Below are 26,678 nucleotides of genomic sequence, written 5' to 3'. Positions count from 1 at the left end.
TGAAGATATATCCAGTGCTATATTCTGACTGAACTTAAAGCATAGCTATAATGGAGGCAGCCATTTTGTTGGACTAAACCAATGCAGAGGGGAATGTAGCCTCTCAATACACTTTCACTTTATGTCTCTTGCCTCAGTGATGTCATGGGTCCATAGAGAATCAATGGGCTTAATTCTCATGAATATTGGTTTAGCCCCCCCAAATGGCTCCCATTATTCTATGTAGGTGACAGGTAAACATTAAAATAAAATATCAATACTAAAAATTTGGTCATTATACATTTTTGCTACAATTTGTTTATAGATTATTTTTCTTGATCTGTATGACAACTTAGAGCTGCTCATAAACACTAATACTACCAGCCAAACATAGGTAGGTAAAGTGCAACTGACAGATGCACTTTACCATCTGTACATGTACAGTTTATGCACTCAAGATGACCAACAAAGGTTACACATTGGGTAATCTTGTTCATAACTAGCTTCACTTTCTCTGCTTATCTGAGTGAGTTTATTGCTACTACTATAGATCTGCCCACTTTTGTATATAAATGAACAGTTTTTTTAAAAAAATCCAACTGGTTTGGATATGTTGATGAGAAGGATTCCCCCTATGCTACAGTGCACAAAAGAAAGAGCATTGAATTATTAGCATGATATACAAATATCTGGCACTTGACTTAAACTTTAGTGGCATTAAATGAAATGAAACTTATTGTTTAACTTTCATAATAAGGGAAGGTTACTTTTATGAGAAGGGTGGGAAGAATAAGCATAAGTAATATTATTTAGACATAACTCAATGGCTCATAGCTCAAAATTACAATTATTCATAATATTGTATTTTTTTAATGAACAATATAACATATGTTACATTTTAAAACTAGAATATACCCTTTTTAGGTAAGAGATTAAATGTCACAAAAATTAGACAATTTCCAATTTGTACACAATTGATTAGAGTGTGGTGGAATAAGACATATTGAGTTGATGGACTCCTTTACATAGTCATTTTAGCTCTAAAGCAAACTCAAGTTTGTTTGCAAACACACCATCTACAATTTGGTATCTTTATTAATTATGTTCTTAATCTTCTCTCTCAAATTGTACTAATTTAAGAATGATAAGTTAAATAATAAAATCTTAAATAAAAATGGGTTCAAATGATCTGAATGTAGTACAATGTTAGACTGTAGACTCATTTATTTGCATTCATTAAAATGTATTGTTTTAATAATATTAAATTGCTTTTATATTTATAGCATTCAAGTTAAAGTAGCATGATTACACTAATGCGCTTTTGTTAACAATCTTTAAGATAAGTTGGAGTCTAAAACCGAATAAATTTTAATGCAGGCATTTGTTTATAGAAAGTGGGTGCAGTATTACACATTTGTTATTGTCTTTTATTTAACTATTTTTTATCTGTTATTGAATGAATGCTGACATGCCCACTGAGCTATAGGCTGCCAGGACTACTTTTCATTCTATAAATCACAAAAAATTTAATTTATTTTTCTGGGTACTGGTTGCAATCTGTCCTCTTTCCCCATGTTGAGTTATACCAGCAAGGAATTAATGTTATAATAGAATAATAATTTTTAAAATATGTAGTTCAGGTGTTTATGTTGCAAAAAAAAATAATTTAAACCATAGTTGAAAGCTGGGCAGCTAATATTGCCACAGAGACTGCTCCCCAGATTGCAAAGTGTTTTCTCTGTTTGTTAGATAAGGAGCAGACAGTTTTTTGGTGAAGGTGGAGCAAGATGATTAGTTAATCATTTTTGTTCAAGTAAAGTCAATGAAGGTTACTCTCTGAATACATGAAAATAAAATACTACTTTTATTCTGCCTGCTTTTATACACCAAGACGATGGAATTTGGATGTGCATAATTTACACATAGATGTAACTATGTGGAAGCTCAGATTTCTCAAACTTGTAGTCCTCTCCCGCTTCCTCTCTCCCCCGATCTCTCTGCACCTAGACCTTAGGGGGTAAATGTATCAATGCCCGGATTCTTCAACTCCGGCGAGATCGGCATCTTCAGCGCTTAAATTTAAAGCGGTGCTGCCTTGTAAAGGGAAGTTTCCCTTTACAAGGCAGCGCCACTTTAAATTTAAGCGCTGAAGACGCCGATCTCGTCGGAGTTGAAGAATCCGGGCATTGATACATTTACCCCTAGGTCTATTCTCAGCTTCCCTCATTGCTGGAATTAGGGTATGGTCTATATAAGACATAAGGAAGGCAAAGGGTTTGAACACCTGCGCTAGTGATGGAGAGGGTGCACAGTTTGCAGTTGAATTTCGGGGATCCAGGAGCCGGAATTGACAGGTGTCAGGTGATCAGGAGGTTTCAGGGATCAGGAGGAAACATATATCTCGATATAGGAAACAGAGGGAAGCGATTTGCAGGGTAATGGAAGATCAATGATGGGGCACTGTACCGTACAGTGCACCGAGAGATGGGAAGGGGCACCGGGGTGATGGTTGTTGGGAGCAGAGGGGACAGGATGGCACCTGAGGGTGTTGGTGGGTCGCAGGGCTGTCAGGAGTAGCTGGGGATGGTGGGAGGAGCAGTCCCAAAAGCAGAGAGCCACTAATGCACAGCACATGATTTGACAGAGAAGTGATGGTCAGAGAACAACTAACAGATCCCTCCCCCTGCTCCCCCTCTCTTTATCACTTACTTAATGTTTATTCTCAGTGTCCCTCATTGCTGGCTCCAATGCACTGACAGCATTGTGACATTTAGCAATGCTGCAGTGAGCAGGGAGCCAACATTTATATTCATAGTTCTGTTCTCTTAATAAATTCTAGTAAGGGTGTGATTGGGGCAAATAGCGGCCGGATATGGCGCTCCCTTGGTCTTGTGCCCTGGCGGTTGCACCAGCTGCACCACCCTCGTTACGGCCCTGCTTCTTGCAGATGCTCTGTTTCAAACACTGCTTTAGAGGCCCGCATGATGTGTGTGCAATTTCGAGTGTCATTTAATCTCCTTTGCCATTGCCTGAGCAATAGATTTTGTACCTACAGTTGTCTGACATTCTTGATTATGTGCCAGTATTTGTATGTGCTACCCCAACTTATTTTGACTGTGTTGGGATCCTGATTTTTGCATTAGTTATCCATTTATGAATTTTTGTTGGTTATCCATAGAGATGGTCACTGACCCCCGTGTTTTGGTTTTGGATTCGGTTTTGGATCTGGATTACCGTCGTGTTTTGGTTTTGGTTTTGGTTTTGCAAAACCTCCATTGCGTGTTTTGGTTTTGGTTTTGGTTTTGTTTGGTTTTGTTTTGCTATTTTTTGGGAAAATCCATGTTTTTGGGCCTAAATTAACCCAATTTAGTGCTCCAACTGTTTTAGAGACAAGTAATCTAATTGTTGAGGTAATAAATCATACCAAAAAACAGTTTAATTCTTCGTTGGTAGGCCTATTCTACACACAAAACAGATTGTCTTCCTCTCCATCTATGCATATTGGCAATGCAGCCATCGTCTTTGAATGTATATTACACCCTACACTTATAGTTAAATATGTAAAGAAATGGAAAAAGCCAGTTTGGTTTCTGTCTCTCAAGGCCCCCCTCCACTTGTATAAAATACCAAAAAATTCAGCCATTATAGACTGTACAATATTAATTGACATGGAGAAAGCCAGTTTGGTTTCTGTCTCTCTAGGCCCCCCTCCACTTGTATAAAATACTAAAAAATTCAGCCATTATAGACTGTACAATATTAATTGACATGGAGAAAGCCAGTTTGGTTTCTGTCTCTCTAGGCCCCCCTCCACTTGTATAAAATACTAAAAAATTCAGCCATTATAGACTGTACAATATTAATTGACATGGAGAAAGCCAGTTTGGTTTCTGTCTCTCTAGGCCCCCCTCCACTTGTATAAAATACTAAAAAATTCAGCCATTATAGACTGTACAATATTATGAAAAATGGACAAAGCCAGTTTAGGGTCACTCTGTCTATGACACCCTACCCTTAAGGATAAATTGCCCTAACAGCAGCCTTTCAAGATGGTATGTGATATGGAAATGCCACAAGTCCCTTTCCTCTTTGGGGGTAGATTGCACCCTACACTTACATAGAAAGTTTTAAAAAGATGTTATCGGCATCATCTTCAGCTTCATCCTCACCCTCATCAGTGTTATCGTCATCATCACAGACTATCAATTCATCGCCGCTTGAATCCGCCATTAGAGAACAGTCAGTGCTTGCATGTCTTGGATGGTGAAGGCCTTCCTCGTGGAAGATGTAGTTCATTTTTATAAACATCATTTTCTCCACATTTTTGGGAAGTAACCTTCTACGGCGATCACTGACTAAGTTCCCTGCTGTGCTGAACACTCGTTCAGAGTACACACTGGAGGGTGGGCAGCTTAGGTATTGCAAAGCAAGTTTGTACATGGGTTTCCAAATAGCTTGCTTTTCTTCCCAGTAAGGAAAGGGACTGTCTGACATTTCCATATCAACTACCTCTTGAAAGTAATCCTCCACCATCCTTTGCATGTTTATACTCATATTGGATGGACTTATGGGCAAAGTGACACTTTGTTTTGAAAAATCCTTCAAACCAGCCCAGATGTTAAATTGTTCTCGTCTGCCCCCTGTGTCTTCCCTGCTTCTTTTTTGGAAATTTAATTTTTTACGAGCAACAGCTTGAGAAAGTGAAGGAGGACACGTCGTCAAGCCGAGGCCCAGTTCAGCGGCCAACTTGCTGAGCAATAGCTCCTTGCAAAAGTTCACATCTCGCTCATTTACAAGTAAAGACTCAATGTAGGTTTTAAACCTTGGATCAAGCACAGTGGCCAAAACGTACTGATCCGAGTTCAAGATCTTAATAACTCGAGGATCATTGTGAAGCGAATTAAGTACTTGATCGACAAGGCCAACATACTTTGCTGAATTGCTTGCTTTCAGCTCCTCCTTCATTTTCTCAAGCTGCTTTTCCAATAGTCTAATTAAAGGAATGACTTGGCTCAAACTAGCAGAGTCTGCACTGACCTCACATGTCACAACTTCAAATGGTTTCAGCACCTTGCACAGCACTGAAAGGATTCCCCACTGTGCAAGAGTGAAATACATCCCCCCTCCTTTCCCAATGTCATGACTTGTGCAATATGCTTGGATGGCTTTGCGCTGTTCCTCCATCCTCTGAAGCATGTACAGGGTGGAATTCCACCGAGTTACCACCTCTTGCTTAAGTTGGTGGCAGGGCAAGTTAAACTGCTCTTGGAGCTGCTGTAATCTCCTACATGCTGTGGCTGAATGCCTGAAATGGCCTGAAATTTTACGGGCCACCGAAAGCATCTCCTGCACCTCACGGTTGTTTCGTAGGAAGCTCTGCACCACCAAGTTGATGGTGTGAGCAAAACAGGGAATATGTTGGAAATCACCCAGCTGTAATGCTCGCACTATATTGTTGGCGTTATCTGAAATGACATACCCTGGGGAGAGTCCGAGTGGTATAAGCCATGCATCAATCACATCTCTCAGTTTGCGTAACAAATTGTCAGCCGTATGCCTGTTAGTGAAGCCGGTGATACAAAGAGTGGCCTGCCTGTGACAAATGTTACGTAGTGGTGTACATGCTGCTGCTGTTCCTGCTGGTGAAGGTGAATGACCAACCCAGTGGGCTGTCACAGTCATATAGTCTTTGGTTTGGCCACTTCCACTTGTCCACATATCTGTGGTTAAGTGAACAGTGGGCAGAATGGCATTTTTCAGCGCAATCTCTACATTTTTACACACTTTTTGGTATAGTTGTGGAATAGCTTTACGGGAGAAATGGTGTCGCGATGGAATTCTGTAACGCGGACACAAAACCTCAATTAACTGTGAAAAACCAGCTGCGTTTATGGTGGAGATTGGACGCAGATCTAACACTAACATTGCAGCCATGGCGTCTGTGATTCGCTTGGCGACTGGGTGACTGCTGTCATATTTGCTTCCCCTCGCAAAGGATTGTTTCACAGTTAATTGCTGAAATGTAGGACTGCTCATTTTATTCACCTGCCTCTGGGATGACGATTCACCCCCAGCAGCAGCAACAGCAGCAGCAGGACTAACGCTTTCTTCAGAGGAATCAATAATAGTGCCGGAGTCATCCAGCCTTAAGTGGGATGCCGGGCTAACTCCGAGCGCTACTGAGGATATTGATGAGGATGGTGTGGTGGGTGTATTTTGTGGCCGTCGGTATGTCGGTGAGCGGAGGGTCTTAGCTGATGAGGGAGTGCTTGTATTCTTTTGGGAAGAACTTTCAGCTTTTCCCAACACTTTGCCATGAACTCTCGTTAAATGGCGTAACATAGACGAGGTTCCAAGATGGTTAAGGTCCCTCCCTCGACTGACTGTGGCTTCACATACACTACAAATGGCTATACAATTGTTGTCTGGATTTGGGTAGAAATAATTCCACACATAAGAAGTGGATTTTTTTGTTTTATGCCCAGGCATGACAATGGCCTTTTTCTTGTCACGTGCCAGAACTGCTGCCACTGGTGCAGGACTTACACAAACAACCTCATCCTCATCAACATCCTCATTAGCGCCCTCGTCGCCTACACAAATCTCCCCCTCATCCTCTTCTAATTCCAAAGTGGCATCCTCAATTTGGGTATCACCGGCTACACTCGGGCTATTAAGGCACACATCAGCAGAATGCTCACGATTAGACATCCCACTGTTGGATGGACTCTCCACAGGGATTGTTGTCATTTGTGAATCAGAGCAAATATTCTCCTGTAATGCCTCACTGGTATCTTGCAGCTCAGCTTTGACGCGTAACAGTAGTTGTGCACCAATTGTAGGCTGGGTAACTTTTTGGGATCTGCCACTAATAGCCAAAGGTGAAGGCCTCATTCTCTCTTTGCCACTGCGTGTGTAGAATGGCATGCTTGCAATTTTTTTTTTATCGTCACTTAACTTTTGCTCAGTTACACTTCGTTTTCGCTTCAATACAGTAAATTTTTTTTTGGTTTTTGTTTTTTGCACTAATTTGAAAACACTCTGTTGTTTGACATCGCCTTGGCCAGATGACGTACTGGGAACACTAACATCAGGACTGGTGACAGAACCTGGTTGCTCATTTAGATCATATGTGGACTGCTTTGAATCCATTGCGTAGATACTGCTGACAGATATGACTTTTGACAGCCAGAAATATTAATGCACAATTAGGGAGGACACCCCAAAAACACAGAGGAGTGCTAAAATTTATTGAGTAGATACTGCTGACAGATATGACTTTTGACAGCCAGAAATATTAATGCACAATTAGAGAGGACACCCCAAAAACACTGAGGAGTGCTTAAAATTATTGAGTAGATACTGCTGACAGATATGACTTTTGACAGCCAGAAATATTAATGCACAATTAGAGAGGACACCCCAAAAACACTGAGGAGTGCTAACATTTATTGAGTAGATACTGCTGACAGATATGACTTTTGACAGCCAGAAATATTAATGCACAATTAGGGAGGACACCCCAAAAACACAGAGGAGTGCTAAAATTTATTGAGTAGATACTGCTGACAGATATGACTTTTGACAGCCAGAAATATTAATGCACAATTAGAGAGGACACCCCAAAAACACTGAGGAGTGCTTAAAATTATTGAGTAGATACTGCTGACAGATATGACTTTTGACAGCCAGAAATATTAATGCACAATTAGAGAGGACACCCCAAAAACACTGAGGAGTGCTAACATTTATTGAGTAGATACTGCTGACAGATATGACTTTTGACAGCCAGAAATATTAATGCACAATTAGGGAGGACACCCCAAAAACACAGAGGAGTGCTAAAATTTATTGAGTAGATACTGCTGACAGATATGACTTTTGACAGCCAGAAATATTAATGCACAATTAGAGAGGACACCCCAAAAACACTGAGGAGTGCTTAAAATTATTGAGTAGATACTGCTGACAGATATGACTTTTGACAGCCAGAAATATTAATGCACAATTAGAGAGGACACCCCAAAAACACTGAGGAGTGCTTAAAATTATTGAGTAGATACTGCTGACAGATATGACTTTTGACAGCCAGAAATATTAATGCACAATTAGAGAGGACACCCCAAAAACACTGAGGAGTGCTAACATTTATTGAGTAGATACTGCTGACAGATATGACTTTTGACAGCCAGAAATATTAATGCACAATTAGGGAGGACACCCCAAAAACACAGAGGAGTGCTAAAATTTATTGAGTAGATACTGCTGACAGATATGACTTTTGACAGCCAGAAATATTAATGCACAATTAGAGAGGACACCCCAAAAACACTGAGGAGTGCTTAAAATTATTGAGTAGATACTGCTGACAGATATGACTTTTGACAGCCAGAAATATTAATGCACAATTAGGGAGGACACCCCAAAAACACAGAGGAGTGCTAAAATTTATTGAGTAGATACTGCTGACAGATATGACTTTTGACAGCCAGAAATATTAATGCACAATTAGAGAGGACACCCCAAAAACACTGAGGAGTGCTTAAAATTATTGAGTAGATACTGCTGACAGATATGACTTTTGACAGCCAGAAATATTAATGCACAATTAGAGAGGACACCCCAAAAACACTGAGGAGTGCTTAAAATTATTGAGTAGATACTGCTGACAGATATGACTTTTGACAGCCAGAAATATTAATGCACAATTAGAGAGGACACCCCAAAAACACTGAGGAGTGCTAACATTTATTGAGTAGATACTGCTGACAGATATGACTTTTGACAGCCAGAAATATTAATGCACAATTATGGGGGACAACCCAAAAGCGCTGGGGAGTGCCAAATATGAAGAAAAAATAATAAACCTCTATCCTCCTCTCTGCACTAGCGATTTTGGTTAGAGCAATTGCAAGAACAATATTGTATTCTTTCTCTGTCCCTGCTCTAATTAGCCTATGACTACACCCTGCTCTCTCCCTCTGTCAAATGGCGATGGATTGCTGTGGAGGCGTGTATTTATAAAGTTGAAGTATCGCGAGAACCGAGTCCCGAGATCCGACGACGTCACAATGACGTTCGGCCTCGATTTGGATTCGGAATTGGCGGGAGAGTACCGAGCTGCTCAGCTCGGTACTCGGATACCCAAAGTTCGGGTGGGTTCGGTTCTCGGAGAACCGGACCCGCCCATCTCTAGTTATCCATGACCTGTGATTAGTATTCCGATTATTTAACTGAGCTGCCAGCCTCACCAAAACCAGCCTTTGGGTGGTAACCTGGGGGTTCACCACTGTGGAATCCATCACTCTCTTTCCTGATGAAAATTGGTGTTCTCATAAGACTTCACTAGTGGTAAATGGGTCCATAGCTGGAATGTTTCTTGAGAGTTGCTCATGCCTCGGACCCCGCTGATATTCCATTATCAGACTTTACCTTAAAAGACCCATCCAAGCAAATAGAAAGGTAGAACAACAAACAAGAACAAAACTTTCACTTTCCGCAAGGTCTTTCTAGCCACATGAATGCAGCCCTGTTTGACTCCTACTTCTGACATTTCAGTTTCAACTTCTACGCCCACTGTCTGGCAGTGTTTTGAACTCAAACAGGATTAGACCTTAGTTGTTGCTAACCTTTCCCTGGGCACAAATTTGGACAATACTAAGAAGACACAGGTTTTAAAATATAATAGTTCCGTCTTTAATATGAATAAAGGATTATTCCAAACTGTCTCTTTCATAGGTTAGAATCAGACTGCAACTAAGATTGAAGTACAGTATAATCACAATTGAAGTCCATGCTGGTTAATACATAAAATTTGTGATAATACTGGATTAAAATGAATGCACTCATAGAACTGGAATGGCAACAATAAGATAGAAGCTGGAAAAGTGCAATAAAATACAGCATTGTTACTTGCAGCAGAAGGTGTTCACAACTGGTTAGCAATCACTGGTAAAAGGCTGACAGGCTGCAATAAGATAAAGTGCTGACACTTGTTGCAAATGGAACACACATGGCTGGAATAACAATTAGGATTTTCAACATATGGAAGCTGGAAGCCTGTACAGAAGCACATCGATATTGCATGCAGTAGATTGGCAATAACAAACAAGAAGCTGATGAGCTGCAGTACAGCTAGCTAAATTCACGGAATCTGCAATGACAAGTACAGTGCCAACACTGCATTAGGATGCACAGTGACCATGAAGTAGAAGTAGATCCAGAGCACTCACGTCTAATTGATGTATTTTTATCCTGAAGTTCTGCAAAACAATATACTGAGCAGCACTGAATGCAAGAGCAGAGTACTATGTAAGTTCAGTGTTGTAGCAGAAAGTGTTTCGCCAGGCGCCCATTCAGCAGTTGATGCACTGGGTGTAAAGGAAATAGAATAGCATCCGTCAATACGTGACATGCCGTGATACATAGCTCCTCCGATAAACAGTCCAGTTCTATTAAAGTGTGATTTAGCATCAGATGAAAGATCAAGTACTTAAGAGTACAATGTCAGCACAGTGGAATGTATAATGGAGGAAACTCAATGAAGGATCCAAACTTGAGACACACAACAGAAACCATAGTCAAAAAAATGTAAGGTCAGAATGGCAGACAACTAGCAGCAGTAATCAATACAAATCCAGGTCAAGATGTAGGATCCAGGTCAAGATCCAGGTCACTTAGACCAGGATCCAGCAGGATGGCTGGACCCTGCTCTAAGTGACTCAATCATTTGGCAGGGAATTCTTACACAGACCAAGGGATAGATTTACTAAGCTGCGGGTTTGAAAAAGTGGGGATGTTGCCTATAGCAACCAATCAGATTCTAGCTGTCATTTTGTAGAAGGTACTAAATAAATGAAAGCTAGAATCTGATTGGTTGCTATAGGCAACATCCCTACTTTTTCAAACCCGCAGCTTAGTAAATCTAGCCCCAAGTGGTAAATGTATCAAGCTGTGGGTTTGAAATGTTGCCTATAGCAACCAATCAGATTCTAGCTGTCATTTTGTAGAATGTACTAAATAATTGATAACTAGAATCTGATTAGTTGCTATAGGCAACGTCTCCACTTTTTCAAACCCGCAGCTTGATAAATTTACCCCCAGATCTTATAACCACAGATATTCCTTTAAGCACCTGCACAGCATGAATGTTCATTAGGGCATCAGCATAACCCTTCCTGTTTCTCCATCGGGCAGTCTAGAAAAGGTTTATGAGCCATAGTTTCTAGCAAATCTCCTATGGTGCCCTTTCTTGATAACATATATTACTCCTGGCCTTAGAGACTCAGATGTCACCAAGGCGGAACCAGTTTGACACCAGCTTCCGCATCCATAATGTCAGTACCTGCAAAATATTAAATATTTATTAAGATACAACGCAATAAATATATAGAATGACTCTATATTTTCAGTGGCAGGATAGACAGGTTATACCAATATATACCATTTATACATTAAGACACTTAATATAATTCATAAAAATCACCAGCTGTTGTCATAATTGAACCAAGATAAAATCTTTTATGGTCAATCTCACAATTTCCAGGAGCTAATAAAATATCCCATGTATAAATAAGAGTTCTTGAAACAGATGTCCAATTACATATTGCTTTTAATCAAATGGTTTGAATTTTTCGCTTCAGGCAGGGCCTCTCTGAATGTATTAAGGATGAGTTGGCATCTTCTGATCTCTCAACAACATTTGATGATCTCATGACCTTATATAACAACATACTATTTTGTTTCAGAGAATGCAAGAGTTCCAAAGCATGCTGGCTCTTCCTGTAGTGAAGTATAATTTTGCAGCGACCATGCAGAGCTGCTGTCTACAAAAAGGTGTAGGTGGGACATGGTGTCGCCTAGAGCAAAAATGAAAACACACTAAATCTAAATGAAAAAATAGTAAAAATTTTATATAAAATCACAAAATAAAATGAACAACGCAGGCAAAAGTCTATAAATCAAGCAATGAAAATATAAACCAGTCATGGTCGAACACAACATAAAAAGAGAACCGATATATTGAATAGATAATCAATTTATTACAATTATTATGCTAAACACAAAATTGCACTTATAGAATCAATACATTGAAAATCTATAAAAAAGACTGGTTGCAACAGTGGAACATCGTTCGGTGCTAGACACATAAATACAAGGAATAGTACAGCAATATAAAACAGCAATAATAAAAATGGACCCAGGAATCTCACCACTAAACTACCCACTTTAACTGGAAACAATTCCAAAAGGGAGCTGGATGGACTATGAGTAAGTCAACTAAAAACACTTACATTGTTATGTTTCTTTTATTCATTTTATCAACAGTTCCAAAATCACACTTGTGGTGCAAAAAGCAGAAAAGTCAATTAGGAAATTAATTAAATACAGTCAGGACAAAAATGTGCACACAATTCCCGAGCACAAATCACTGCCTCAATTTTTGACTGGATCCACTCCTACTTGATAATGACCAATATATGAATGAGAACATGAACTTCTATAGGCTACATATACATGTCAAGACTGTACTTCAATGTCTATGAGACAGTACTCTTTATGCTAAATTAGAAAAATATACTTTTAAGAAATCCTAAGATCCTTTTACTAGAGAACATTTTGTCCTTGTCTAGACTTTAGAAGAATACAAAAAAAGTTTTCAGTATCCTGGATTGGCTTAATTAAACCAGAAGGACTCAAAGCCTCCCAGGCTTTCTCAATTATTATCACCAATTCCATAAAAACAACTCTTCTATGAGTGTGTCCATTACTGTTCACAACCAGAAGATTTTTCTTTCAAACCTGTTTTATAACACTATGATGCTCCACAACCATTCTTTTTAATGGTGGATGCATCATCAGTTGGCGTAGGCGAGGTATAATCCAGATGCAGCAAAGCTGGTAAAAGTCATCCTTGTGAAATCTTCTCCAAATATGTCTTCCTGCTGGAAAAAAATTACTCAATCGGAGATCTGATGTCCTGACTGTGAAACTGGCTTAAGAAGAGTGGAGGCATCTGCTTAAATGAGCATTTCTTCCAATTACCACATATAACGACCGTAAGAATCTTCAGTATCTTCAAAACACACATCACACTTATTTTTCCCAAGGTTAATTTCTTGTTGACTTTTCCCTCTGGTTCCAAAAAGAGTAGAAGCAGATACAATTTATATATCATTTAATTACAATGGCTTTGATCTTTTGAATGAACTCTCCCATATTATTGGTCTTTCTTGAATTCCTTCTGCCACTGCCATCTCTATTTTAAGGCCCACAATAGCAAGTTTGCTGGACATACCAGGGTAAAGAATACTAAAATAATAGAAATGGTGGCAAGGTTTCCGTAAGGGTGTAATATAATTCATTTTGACCAGAAAATAAGGTTTCCCATCACTCTGTATGGGACCTTATTTTACCTCTACCACACACCCTGGTCACATAACTTGATGAATTTCCTTATTAATTTGCCAGTTTTAATAAATTACGTCGTAATTTATCGTCATGACACATTTTGTTCCTTTGAAGCATATTCTAAGAGCTTCTCTCCTTGCTGACCTACTTATCTCGGAAGTCTTTCACTTGCATGGTTTTCTTTATAAAATTGTCTCAGTCCATTTAGTTCAATTTGTAGCCAAGTTTTGAACAGCATTTTGCAAATAGGTCACAGGTTAAATAAAGTTTCAGCAGGACAATGACCCTAAGTACACAGCCAAGATATCAAAGGAGTGGCTTCAGGACAACTCTGTGAATGTCCTTGAGTGGCCCAGCCAGAGCCCAATCTTGAATCCAATTGCACATCTCTGGAGAGATCTGGAAATGGCTGTGCTCCGATGCTTCCCATCCAACCTGATAGAGCTTGAGAGGTGCTGCAAAGAGGAATTGGCGAAACTGCCCAAAGATAGGTGTGCCAAGCTTGTGGTATCATATTCAAAAGGACTTGAGGCTGTAATATCTGCCAAAGGTGCATCAACAAAGTATTGAGTAAAGGCTGTGAATACTTATGTACATGTGATTTCTTAGTTTTTTATTTTTTAATAAATTTGCAAAAATCTCCCCAAAAATTTTCACGTTGATATGAGGTATTGTGTGTAGAATTTTGAGGGCAAAAAAGGAATTTATTCCATTTTGGAATAAGGCTGTAACATACCAAAATGTGGAAAAAGTGAAGCGCTGTGAATACTTTCCGGATGCACTGTAAAACACAAATTACTGTGCTGCAGAATATATTGCCAATTTATAGTCTATAAATGAGTTCATGAAATTTTCAATCTTAAAATATATAAACACTTTTTTTAAAAACACAATCAAGGACACTATCTGTTCATGCTCTGAAGAAATCATATTCTTACGATGAAACGCGTCAGTCAATTTATGTGTTAAACAGGAAGGTTAACAATCTTGGTGAAAGGATTCATCAACTTCTCTATAACATTACTGATTCAAAGTGGACACGATAATCAGTGATTTGAAAAGGTCCCAAGGTTGCAGCCTGTCAGCAGGGATATATATGCTTTCAGCAGAGATACACTAATAACAGTGTATTTGAAAGCCAGCCTATTGCTCGAGAGTTGCGGCACCCGGAGAAGAGCTGTTGGGTAATATCCTGACATTCATTCATTCAATCAGAAACATGCACAAGCCGGCATCAGTGTGTTTAAAGTTTACTTTCAATCTGAAAGGCACGGCACCCTGAAACACCCTGTTGACAAATACTACACTAATAAAACTGACATCTGATATTTATTTTGCTAAAAGTGTCTTTGCCTTATGGAAAATCAGATCCAATTTAGCTTTGGGATCTTCATTTGCTAGCAACACGGAAAGTTGTATGACTATTACAGGGTGATAATTCATTGTAAGAATATCATATATTTATTTATAACTGTGAACTGTTCATCTCCTGTATTGGAATGTCAAACTATTTTATTTTAGACATGAAAGTTTAAAACCAAGATATCGATAATATGGATAATGTCCACCTGTGAGTGATAATAATACCATTGATTATTGTTTTGAATAGATAACTGTGATTGGATACATAAATCTCATTGCCAAGTTTGGTATGGAGACTCTGTTTAGAATCCATGTGCAAATTGTATATGATTGCAGAAAGTTTAAGACGAAGATAATTATTACTCATATTAGTGGATTTAATATATGTTTTAAGAAATTGTTTTGTGTTTTAAATAAAGTGTTTATAAATTTTAGGTTTGAAAATTTCATGAACTCATTTATACACTATAGATTGGCAAAATATTCTCAGCGCTATATTTTGTGCTTTATTTATTTCTACTTGAGAATGCAAAGAGTCCCTCATAGCTGCAGGAAACATTTTTGCCAATTTATACAGTTCATAGCCTATTGGGTTCAATCTATCAGTGCCAGGCATAGATACATTTTTAAATAATATTTCCGTTTGGCATACAACCTCCAACCCAATGGCCAGACAGAAAGAATGAATCAATATTTCAGGTCTAATATTTCAATACATCAGGATCTCTGGCAGTGGCGCACGCAGGGGGGGTTTCTGGGTCTCCAGAAACCCCCCCCCTCCGCTAAAAAGTGCCCTACATGTTGGCACTGTAGTATACAGCAGCCGCGGCGCTGTCTAAGAAGCGTCCGCGGCGGTGCTGTATTGTATACAGCACCGCCGCGGACGCTTCTTTGACAGCGCCGCGGCTGCTGTATACTACAGTGCAGCCGAAACGGCGCTGCCGCGCATGCGCGGCAGGTTTCTAGAATATTTTTTTTTACGGGGGCAGAGGAAACCCCCCCTGACAAATCCTCCATGCGCCCCTGTCTGGAGTGACTCATAGTACCGATCCTAAACTCACAGATCCATTTCCTCCTTCTACAGTAGTTCCCACTGATGTAACCACTTTTATTAAACCTCTGATCTGAAATCTATGATGCCATAGGCAACTTTTTGTCAAAGGAAATGGCAGATCAACATCAAAAATATGTTCTTCAGTTAAAAGTTTGTCTCTTTACTGGAATTAATGTACCCTCTATGACATATCCTCCATGATTTATTGGCCTTTATGAAATAATAATGCAAGTCATCCCCATTTCTTTTCAAATTAAACTACCTCCATCTTTGCAAATATCCAATATTTTCCATGTTCTCCTACCAAAACTGCTTCTCATTAAACATTTTTCTTTACGTAGCAACTCCCACAAATCCTTGAATGTTGATACGCAACAAGAAATTGAAGTCAGCCATATTATGGACTGAATTGTTGCGTGATAAACTGTTTTACTTAGCGCACTGGAAGGGCTGAGACCCAGAAGAGTTTTCTTGGGTGAGATTAAATAAAGTCCATGTCCATATAATCAAGAAGTGTTATTCCCCCATCCCCCATAAGCCTACCAAAGGACACCTGGTGGCCAGAGGGGAGGGTCGGTACTGTAACAAAACTCTTCTGGGGCCATGACCTATTGGTTTCCTCATAGCAAAGTCTATCATTCACTTGTGGGTGTTCCTGGTGTAAAACATTATTCCTCTTAAACTACTGACTACTTTTTAAATGTACTTGATGCATGAATAGATGGGTTACAAAATCTTTAATAAGACTTAAGCACATTTATTTGAGCAAAATGGCACAATGCAGTCACATAGCACATCAAGTTTCCTTAAAGGTAGCACATTTACATACTCTTAATGGACGGAGGTAATATAGTACAACAAGGCATATTTTCTCCATGTCAACATGTGCTGTGTTATGCTGTCTAAAATACACACGATACATCTGTATATGCTTTTATGTCTGTCGGAAAGATGTAAAATAACTAATAAAAATAATATGCAAAACATCTTAACATCATTTGGGAGATTCAAAAAATAGCTGATAGATCCCACTTGGCTATTGATTTGAATTGCCAATCTTTTTGGGCTCATACATGTTACAATTTCGCTGAAACTGCCTAATTAGCTATGCAAATCATAGCTAATATGTGCACCTTTACAGGGGGTGCCATTGGAAACATAAGACATTGGAATTGTTATTATAATTAAATAAAAACAAGATGTTTGTTGTCATAGTCCAGGTGGGAAAACATTGAGGCTAATAGTAGTAAAAGAAGCATTGAATATTCAAGTTTTTATTTATTTTTTAAAACTGCATGTTATAAGTTTTAATAATAAATAATAAAATAATTATACATTTATTCCCCTAGCGCCTGCAAGTCATGATCCAGCCAACTGAGGACGTTGTTCACTCTGAAAATGGGCCAGAACAGTTGTCTATGAGTAACTCTGCAAACAAAGAAGCCTATATATAAAGATACTGTACTAAGGAAATGCAGTTGAGATGATTTTTTAAATACAAAATGGTTGTCATAACCCCATATTTACATCTGGAATAAAGAATTTACCTACCTCCAGTGGCAAAAAAAAGGGGACCATCACCAGTAGAGCACAAGGAAATCAACTAGGTTATTTTCTTACTCTTTTGTGGAATAACATGAATGGTTTGTGTGTTCAGGCAATTTAGACTGTTAATGTTTTTATCTTTCCTGCGAGAGTTGAATTTGTAAGTGAAAACACCATTTTTAAACCTATATTTGGCTATGAAGATATGAGGTTTTGTGTGACTGATTTTTAATTCTGTACGAAAAAAAATTCTTAAAGGCAGCTCCCAAGACTTTAAATAGATCCATAAAAATTTAATCTTTTTTCTTTTTACTTAACATTTTTACACAAAGGAGTTAGAGTAAATAAAAGGTTTAAAAACCACTAATTTTGCAATTATTTTAGGAAACTGTAAATTTTGATTTTATTTTCACAAAATTACTATTAACGAGGATTATCAAAGTTTTTTCTTAATGAGAATATTAAAGCACAACTTGTTTAAAAAAATAAAAATAATCAAGGGACCAAATTGTACTTGTAACTTTTATAGCAAAAATAATGGATTGTAACAGACACCAGCCTTGTTTTTCTTTCGATAAATTTAGTTTCACAGTTGCACAATATACTACACACTGTGCCAAATATTCAATGAAATTATCTGAAGACCATTTAAATAATAAGACACTTGATCATTTTTTCTACACTAAGGGGATTCAAATAAACAATACAGTCTCTTGGTGTAATGTAGATACTAAAAGCAGTTGATTGTGATATGTAACATGTTGGGATGATGACAATTTCAAAATTATTAGGGAGGCTTACCCTTATGCCACACAGCACCCCTGGTTGGATCAACAGCACCGTGTATATGGTCAAAGTTTTCATATTTTTAATGAGATTAGTAAAAAAGAAATGTGTTGTTATTGAATTGCATTTGGCATTTCTTGTTTGGCAATTACAGGCACATATTAAATGCCTAAATAGGTGATAAATGACTTGAGAGAACAGCACAATGAACTTTCTCGTTATCAAAGTATCGTGCTTTTTAAAATATTATATAACACATACTTTAAGTAGAGCTATTATGTGATATGTTTCTCGTGGATGTTAGAATGTTAGTTCGGTTTGTCATTTTTGTCCAAAGAGTGAAAAAAACCTATATATATATATATATATATATATATATATATATATATATATATATATATATATTGCAATAAATTAATATTCTCAGAATGTCAAGCACATTTATTGTAGAAAATATATACAAATATTTTAACTGAATTTGTAAAACAGTATTGTTTCGTACATCCTGAATTGTCTCAAATGTAACATATTCTTAATTATGATGTTTGTCCGTAGCTGATCCAGGCGAAATGTCTTGTATACAATTTGTCACCTTTAATTTTTTGTGTATTTAATTCAGTATGAGAGCTGACAAAACAATGGCGGCTGATTGCTGTTTAATATATGTACTCCAGTCCAATGTAGTTCAAAAATAAATGCAGTATTTAAATGTTTGATTGTATACAACAATTACATAAAAAAAAATTGACAGATACGCTTTGTAGCAATCTTGTATACAAAATATGTTATCTACTTTAGCAAAATAGTGATGTAGGAACTACTGTGTTTAAATTGTGAATAACTGTATCTTTTTTGTAGTATTTTCCCTGAGAAAAATATATCTTTAAATAAGCTTACCTGCAATAAGATATTATTGTCAAGACTCAAATAAAGTAATCTCTATATATAAAATATATATGTAATGTAACATATACATAGTCAACTATATACAGAGCTTGTTAATGAAAGAATACAATAATATCCTTTATATATTTAGTATCTTGCAACCTGTTATATGGACCAAATGTAATATAAGATGCATTTTAAATGTCTTTTAATGGTGTCTATCTGTAACAAAAGCACGGTTGTCATGTACGTTTAAAAATTTAGAAATCAAATAAAGGATATATTACAAGTAAAGCATGTGCTGCTCTTTTCTATCCAACGGCTTTTTCAGAGTTTTTCACTATCCTTTTAAAACATTATTTTTTTTAACACTTTGACAGCTCAACAATTAGGAAAATTACATGTCTATTGAAAACCACAGCTATATACTATGTTTCTGTAGCTAGTCTTTTGTGTCGTCTTCATACTGTTTAGTAGTTTCATCTCTTTATATTTACTTACAGTCACATAATTGCTACTGAAGAAAGGCAACATTTTCCTTTTTAGCAGCTACTGATTTTTTTTTTTTTTTTTCCAATAGCTCCCGACTTACAGAAGCTAATGGATCTCGGCTTCCTATTGTGCTTAGTCTGCAGTATATTATTTTATATGCCTTGTGAACCAATTTGCACTACTTCTGAACTGCTGCCTAGCTCTCTGATGTGAAGTACCATTATGAGGCAACACAGTTCAGAATGTTCTCTACTTTGCCTTCTTTCAAAGGTCAAGAAAGATTAAAAAAACATTTTTAATCCCCCCTTTTGTCAAATTACTTTAATCTGTCTCTACCTACCTGTGCAAGGTTTCATCAAGAAGCCCCGGTATAAAACATTTTACAATGCTGTCTGAAGCCATCTTTGTACAGCCATCCAAACGAGTGCTCACACAGATGACAGTATGAAATGTAAGGGACCATGACCCTGCAGAACTCTAATGATGCGCTCCTTCACACACATATTATTGGTCTTATGCATTCCTGAAAGAAAATATTATATAGCTGCATAAGGTAATCAGAAGGATCCACCAGCATCATGTTCATGTGCCCTGTCGCACCCCCCCACTCACCCACTCACCACTTCATGAAAGGCAAATCCTACTGACAGCTGTACCAGTGCTTTCCCACATGGCAGAATGGTAAAAGATTGCCACAAACGTAGCATTGGGTTCTAATTCTCTACACTGTCCTCCACCCGCTACCCTATTGGAGGGACTTGTAAAACTCCAGCTCCATTTTGCATGGGATATGGCCAAAAGAATCCACCCCAAAGGTTTCTTTTTTTATTTCATGTTTCCACATCAAACCAGGTAGTGCCTATATGACCTGCAAAGTACATAAGGGGAGGCAATCCACTACGCATAACTATCCCCGGTCCCACTCTACAAGCATTAAAGGCCCAGCTCTAGGCTATTTCTTTATTTAGTTCTTCTTCATTTATTTTTGTGTTATAAAGCACAATAATGTTTAGCTTCAGCAGTTGGACAGCGTAACATTCTTAGTTAGTAAGCTGATTTCTAGAGCAACTATTTTCCCGTCCATTACTTACTATTTTTCCTGCTTATTTCTCATTCACTATGATCAAACTCACTGCTTTTTGCCACTTATCAGACAGGTGTGACAGCTATGTAGTAAACTACAGTACCTGTGCTATACCCAGCCAGAGGAGCTATCAATGACAACACTTAAATAGATGAGGATAGCCTAAAAATATCCACAGATAGCATTAGTACTAGTATTGTAAAATAAACAGGAATCACTTTGTGCATCTGCAAGATTATGAATTACAGACTTAACATGTATCTTGGTAAATATGAAATTCCAACATTAAAACAGGATGTATACAATAGTGTATTTGGCTATGTGGCAGGTGTGGCTTTTATGATAATGAACATGTAAAAAATGTTAATAGTCTAAATGATATTAAAATATACACAGGATTTGTGAATATAGTACTGTCACATATCCCAGAATGCATAGTTACAAAGTTGGCAAGGATGAAAAAAAGACACAGGTCCATCACATTGAATATTCCATAAAGTAGAATTGTGTTGATCCAGAGGAAGGATAAACAAATTCCCTACTGTGACAGTTATCCATGTGATATCACACGTGGTTTGATTGGCACATGTATTGCCCAATTAGCTTTGAGAAATGAGTGTTAAGCCTCTATTTGAAGAACTAGAAGAGAACCTATCAAAAGTTGATTTCACCAACCTCCACCAAGGTCACTGACACTTTTTTTTATCTCCCTCTATGTGACTACTGCCCTGTCCCTGTCCCTGTCTGTCTTTAAGCCTATCTGCTGTTGCCTTTTGTTATATACTGCTAAGTCGGCAGAAAGATCATGAGTGCAAAAGTGAATGCTATTTATTCAGATTTTATATGCTTAGTATTTCAAATTCTTATGTGGTTTGAAAACAATTAGTATTGTGTTGGTTTTCTATTGTATTTGAACAGTACATTCAACAGAATGTTTAATTTATTGGACAGATAACGTTTTCTTTGTGTCTTAAAATTGCAACACTGAATTGTTTACAGAATGTAAGTATATCAGTAACATTTGAGTTTTAGCGTTGTTTAGCGAAATGAGTACAGGGAACTGTTTTCTTAATACTGTTTTCCGAATGGTACACATAAAACAATGCATCACTGGGCACACAGCATTTTGTAGCAGAAGCACAATGGTTGATTAGTTTCCTTTAACTTGAACAAAGAGTTAAGATTTAGGAATCCTAGAAGGAAGTGGTCAAAGATGATAAAGGTTAATCCAGAGATACCAGAGATTGATGTTTGCTTCATCCATTGCTGAATGTATAGTCTATGAAAGAGCTGGTTACACTTTCCTAGTTCCTGGTTCCAGATCATCACAGTTGCTTATTTGCTGCTTCATTCTGCCTGCTGTATACAGATCACAACCCTTCATGTGAATTCAACTTCATCCTGGTTGCTGCTTCTATCCTCCTGCTGTATACAAATCTCCAGCATTTATCCTCTAAGGGAATTCAGCCACATCCTGCAGCTGTGTTATGGACTTTTCTGATTTCCTGAGGTTGTCAGCTGTATATCCAGTCTTGTGATTTGTCCTGGTCAACTGTGAGATATCTACACAGACAAGCTGAAAAATACTGATATCTGGTACGCATACATCTGCACAAGTGTGTCCTGGTTTATGAGTGTTTCACATATATGATATGGAAATATTGCAAGTTCTGTCACTATAAGAAATTAAGCTGCCACTGTACATCTTGTACGCTCATATCCTCATTATTGGGTGCACTATATTTTGTTTTCTTTTGGTGTCCTCTACACTGGTTTTTGGGTCCTATTGTGGATTCATGTGTGATCCCAATATTATATCAATATACTACACTATTGTGCACCTCCTCCTCCATTTCTTTTCTACATATTTATATTTATATAAATAAAATATGATACAGTGAAAATTTGGGCTGAAAGATGAGCACCATAGTCGGCTACCACGTGCCCAGATCTATACATTTAATAAAACACATTATTGAAACAAGCCTGCAGATATAGGAACACAATAGTTAGTGGTGTGTAAAGATGAGCAAAATTTTCAAAGCTGTTCAGCGAAAGATTTTCATCTCTCACTGGTGGAATTTGGCCTTAAGTGATAGCACCCCTACTGTAACCACACAAAGAAATGACCGTCATCACTCCGGTCTATTCTGAGACTACAAATCCCACAGAACGCGAACAGCGAAGTAACGAATACGGGACAATTTGGAGGGGAATGTGACCATGCAGATCAAAATGCAAAACAACTGCTCCAAACAACTGCTCCAATTTCTGTGGTTGTGATATGATTTCCTCAGTAAGAAGCACAAAGTGCATATGTATTACATGTTGTTCTGGATTGTAGATGTACCAGTGTCAGGAAATAGTTTGCCATCAACAACCATCATTTCCTACTCCTAAATAAAATTGATATTTTTCCACTGAATTGTAGAATGCGATCTCTGCAGGTTGGTAGGGCCAAGGGAATCTTCCTCTTCCTCACTTCTAGAACCAGGTTTACAGACAGTTTATTTATATTTTTGCTGTCATTTGCAATTTCATTGCCAGACAACATCAGATTTTGAAATTATACAAAGCTAATTTTTTTCATACAACCTCATTGGCCGTAGTTAACATGCTAAATCCTGTACCATAAGTGGTGTAACCATACCCTGTGTTAACATTGGAAGCAGATGTGGAAATAACCTTTATTGGACAATAATTTTTGTGCTGAATCTGAACATTTCAAGAGTATGAAGAAGAAGAGGAGTGAACAGTGGTTGGTGGTCAAGCGAATGGTATTATTTTATACCTTTTTTATTTGTAAGAAATTAGCCTCTTTTTTTTGTACTACAAATAATGATCAGTAGAAGACACATATCTAGCTATACTGTACAGTATTTCATGCAAAATTTTTAGCGGTGTGGTCAGACATTCAGGGGCGTGACAATGCGTCATTGGGGTGGGGCTAGCCTAACGGCGGTGCAAAATTTTTCGGTGTGTGGTCATACATTTGGGGGCATGGCAATGCGGCGTTGGGGCATAGCTAGCACATCAAAATCACTAGGTCCAGAATTCACCAGAGCATCACATATGTCCCAGCACTCCTGACTTTTAAGACATCTAGCACCACAGTGTAGTATACAAAGAATGCAGTGTGTACACAAAGAGCCTGCACCTTACATTGGGCACAACACTCACCAAAAATTGACATTATCCCTACTAGAATCACAACATTTCACACACTCTGCTGCTCTCTCCTACCTGTTCTTCTCACTTTCATCACCTGTGACTGCTGCTTTCTTTAGTTGCGGCTTGTCCAGATCCTGGAATGTTGAAGGACCTATTTGGGAAAAAAAATGGCTACATTTAGAAAATTACAGCCAGCCCCGGCGTTAAATCAATAGCACCCACGATTAATAATTAAGCCTTCCTCCAGCCCCAACATTAAAATAATAGTATTCACATATTAATAAATAAACCTATTCCCTTCCTGCAAACAGCAATACCTATTTCCCGCAATCATTATTACTGCCATTAAATAACTCATAGTCACATTTAATAAATAGACCTCATTCTCCCTAAACTCACCCCCATATTCAATAGCCCCCAAACCACCCCATCATAAATTAATAGTGCCCCACCATCACCCTACAAACAAAATAGCGCCCATTAATTAGTGCTTCTCTCCCCTTTTTGTTTTAGTGTTTCTCTCCCCTTTTTTTTTAGTGTTTCTCTCCCCTTTTTTTTTTAGTGTTTCTTTCCCCTTTTCTTTTTAGTGTTTCTCTCCCCTTTTTTATTAGTGTTTCTTTCCCCTTTTTATTTTAGTGTGTCTTTCCCCTTTTTTTTTTAGTGTTTCTCTCCCCTTTTTTTTTTTCTACTCTCTGCCTCTCTCCCCTGTTTTTATTACTCCCTCTTCTTTATAGCACTGTCCCTTTCTGTTTCCCTCACCTTACCTCTCCGCTTCTTTACTTACCTTCTTTCTTTTCTTTTCTTCTCTTCTCTTCTTTTTTCTGTCTTCTCTTCTTTCTTCTAGTCTTGTCTGGCGCTCCTCACTGATTGCCGGGCGTGACTTGATGACGTCACGCCCGGCAGTCAGTGTGAATGGAGAAGAGAGGAAGGAGGGACGCAGCGCCGATCACGTGAGTATGGATCTTTTTTTTTATTATTTCCAGCTCCCCCCACCAATGACGGACCCCCCCCTCCCCCCACCTCCGCGGAAAAATAAATAAAAAAAACCTCTGAATAGAAAAAATATAAAAAATTACAAATTTGCACGTGAGGGCCCGGGTAAAATGTACCCGCTCCCCTTCCCTCTCGGCGGCCCTGATTTCATGCCCCTTGTATTCTTGCTTCAGATGATCAAAAAGCAATGGGCCTTATTCATTAAGGAAAGTTAAACAAAAGTAAGCAAGTAAGGCAAAACCATGTTGCATTGTAGGGGGAGGTAAATTTAAAATGTGATGGCAGAATTATATTTGGGATAGGGCATGTCCTAGATCAACTTTAAATTTCAGTTTACAAATAAGCTATCAAGTATTTGTGTTATACATGAAAAAACAGACAGTATTTATATTATGTGCAAAATAATAAACAAATTTTCACCCCTTGCATTGTAATATGGTTTTGTCCAGAAAACTTGAGTAAGAAAACTTACTCAAATTTTTGCTTAACTTTCCTTAATGAATCAGTCCCAATGTACTGTTTTTGTCTTTAAATCATATTTATTTTACATTATAGCCTAATTAAGTTAAATTGTAGCTGAATATTAAAGATCTGATTTGTTGTACCAAATGTTAAAATTGCATGCACATAAATGTGGGAAAATAATACACATGCAAACTAATCTTTAGGTTTTGGGCTGAAGAGGTCTCAAATGGTTGATATCAATTTAAGGGGACGACCATTATTTTCAATATGAAAGAGCTGTTTGACAAAATATTAACCTCCAAACTGTTTTGATGATAGTCATTATTAATCACGACACAATGACAGAGGCTTCTATTCATTGTCCCAGTTAGTGGGTATAAATAGTGTGTTCTAAACCCAATTCTACCTCTTAGCTTCGGTGAGCAAAATGTCATTGTGTGGCATGGATGTTTATTAACATCTGCGGACACAAGCATTTTCTTCTGTTGTTTTACACCTTCATGAATAGTGAGTGTGATGCCCTGAGTGGCAGGATGTGAGGTGTATAGGACCCGGGTGTTTAAAATGCTTGAGTGATGATTTCAGTTTGAATTTCACTTTGGTTCGGAGGATTAGTCGTTGTGATTCCCATGATCCGTGATAATCTGGTGTTCTGAGTTGACACAATATGATAATTACTGAGATGGAGACTGGAGCAGATGAAGATATTGAGATGGAGATCCTGAGAGTGTTAAAACATCAGATGTAGGATAAATGTATGTGCTGACAGTGGACAACAGAGTGGCCATTCCACTATAAAAGAATGGTAGTACTTAAATCCAGTGATATCCTACAAACATCAATTACTGTAATAATGAGATAATAATGAGGTTACTACTGCCCTGTGTTGCGCAGGAGAGGATAAAGATAAAAAAAAACTGTAAATAATAAAGCTACCTAATTTATTTATACAATCATAAGATGCCCATCATCAGATGTAACTGTGAATCTCTACATCTGCTGTATCAGCACTAGATTTGTTCTGCTGAAGGACTCAGAAAATAGAGACTGCTGTACCAAATCACAAATGCATAGCACAATAACCTGGCAGAATGGACAAATATCTGCCAGTATTATATCCCCAGAATGCAGGGGATAATGCTAAACTATCACTATACTGCTGGAGTTCAAATTGTCATCACATGAGAATATGTTTTGCTGCTGTTACAGGTGAGGAGAAGAAATGTGTTATAGAGACGAAGTAGGTCAAATGTGTTACAGGGGAGTGCATGATTTGCTTAACATGTGATGTGTCCACACACGCAGGACAAACACCCAGGGCCTGATTCTTAAAGAAACATAAATGTCAATTGGTGCCGTAATATACGCCAGTTAATGCATGAACATCCAATTAATCTTCGATCGCAAAGGACCTTTACTACAGCCTACGATTTCATGAGCGGAACAAGAAAG

General features: G+C 37.9%; 1 protein-coding gene across 2 annotated transcripts in view; it reads left to right on the top strand.

The window, feature by feature from the left end:
- The window catches only part of SLC6A1 (solute carrier family 6 member 1), a 151,294-nt gene extending 131,979 nt beyond the window's left edge, over positions 1–19,315 (top strand). For both annotated transcript variants that reach the window (XM_075183180.1, XM_075183179.1), the window contains exon 15: positions 17,155–19,315. In XM_075183180.1, the coding sequence (XP_075039281.1) occupies positions 17,155–17,259 (105 nt within the window). In that variant the 3' untranslated portion in view covers positions 17,260–19,315. The remainder of the gene's footprint in view (positions 1–17,154) is intronic.
- Positions 19,316–26,678: the final 7,363 nt, after the last annotated feature.

The sequence above is a fragment of the Mixophyes fleayi genome, chromosome 8 (genome assembly GCF_038048845.1).
Source record: "Mixophyes fleayi isolate aMixFle1 chromosome 8, aMixFle1.hap1, whole genome shotgun sequence".
NCBI lineage: Eukaryota > Metazoa > Chordata > Amphibia > Anura > Limnodynastidae > Mixophyes > Mixophyes fleayi.
The sequence above is the reverse complement of the archived record's forward strand: the minus strand, read 5'-3'. Positions and strand labels throughout refer to the sequence as shown.